Source organism: Candida oxycetoniae (assembly GCF_023343755.2).
Source record: "Candida oxycetoniae strain CBS 10844 chromosome Unknown scaffold10, whole genome shotgun sequence".
NCBI lineage: Eukaryota > Fungi > Ascomycota > Pichiomycetes > Serinales > Debaryomycetaceae > Lodderomyces > Lodderomyces oxycetoniae.
The window spans coordinates 282,325-283,868 of NW_026055470.1; the positions used below are offsets into that span (position 1 = coordinate 282,325).

Consider the following 1,544-nt stretch of genomic DNA (forward strand, 5'->3'; position numbering starts at 1 on the left):
CGACACTATTGAGCAGAGCGAGATAGTGTTATTCGATAGTGTCAATAATGTAGATCTATCTACTATCTACTAGTCTCGCTCCACTATCGAGCAGAGCGAGATAGTGTTACTAGCTCTCATCAACACTATTGAGGAGGGCGAGATAGTGTTGCTCGGTAGTCTCTACTCCATAATACTCTAGACTACCGAGCAGAGCGAGGTAGTCTCTACTCCATATTACTCTCGACTATCTCGCTCTGCTCGGTAGTATCTCTTCACTAGTCTCAGTCCACTATCTCGCTCTGCTCGATAGTGTCGTCTCTACTCCATATTTCTCTCGACTATCTCGCTCTGCTCGGTAGTCTCTCTCTGGTAGTCTCTACTCCATATTACTCTCTTTCGACTACCTCGCTCTGCTCGGTAGTCTTCTCGCTCTGGTCGATAGTGGACGAAAAAAAATGATATTCTTCTCATCAACCATCTACTTGTTACTGCAAGAACAGGCAACAAACACTAGCACCACCAGCAAACAAGCAAACACTCACTACACTTGCATAACTTACTAGCAGACACTTACATCACTTACATTACTACTGTACTTACTAGCCTGTTACAATACTATCTCGCTCTGCTCGATAGTATTACTAGTCTTCACCATCTACTACCGACTAGACTCGTTTCACTCGTCTAGTCTCACTCGTTTAGTCTCACCAGTCTCTCAACACTATCTCGCTCTGCTCGATAGTGTTGCTAGTGTTGCTCGATAGCGTTGTTGTTGATGCGGCAGTGGAGCAAGGGCGAAGCCCTTCACTACACATTCCTCGGAACAATCATATTCCTAGTGTTCCTCCTCTACCCCGGGAACCCCATAATCAAAGTGTTTTTGTTGGTGGTGCTCCTAGCCCTTTTAGTGATCCCCATTACATCACAGTTTTTCCTACCAGCATTACCCATCTTGGCGTGGCTTGCGCTCTACTTTTCATGTGCCAAGATCCCATACCAATACAAGCCCGTTATATCAGTCAAGGTGTTGCCTGCGATGGAGACGATCTTGTATGGAGACGATCTCTCTAATGTCTTGGCAACAACGCACACCACTATATTAGACCTATTGGCATGGGTGCCGTATGGTCTTTTCCATTTCGGGGCTCCGTTTGTTGTTGCCGGAGTGATCTGGTGGTGGGCGCCGCCCGGTACGTTGCAAGTGTACAGTTTTGCGTTTGGGTATATGAATTTGGTGGGCGTGATGATCCAGATGAGTTTCCCTGCAGCGCCGCCGTGGTATAAGAACCTCTATGGGCTCGAGCCCGCGAACTATACGATGCACGGGTCGCCTGGAGGTCTAAGGCGGATCGACGAGTTGCTTGGGATCGACATGTACACCACCGGCTTCAGCACGTCGCCGGTGATATTTGGCGCGTTCCCGTCGTTGCACAGCGGGTGCTGCACGATGGAGGTGTTATTCATGATGTATCTATTTGGGGAGTGGTGGTATGTGTGGGTGATGTATGGGATGTGGCTCTGGTGGAGCACGATGTACTTGACGCACCATTACTTTGTCGATT

The 1,544-nt window shown here is 48.3% G+C and overlaps 1 protein-coding gene across 1 annotated transcript; it reads right to left on the reverse strand. All coding sequences in view use genetic code 12, as the record gives it.

The window, feature by feature from the left end:
- Positions 1-951: 951 nt before the first annotated feature.
- KGF56_003945 (uncharacterized protein) lies at positions 952-1,446 on the reverse strand (the record flags this gene model as incomplete). The annotated part of the gene is made up of 2 exons (XM_049325332.1): positions 952-1,272; positions 1,366-1,446. The coding sequence occupies 2 exons, from the start codon at positions 1,444-1,446 to the stop codon at positions 952-954; spliced, it is 402 nt and encodes a 133-aa protein (XP_049179104.1).
- Positions 1,447-1,544: the final 98 nt, after the last annotated feature.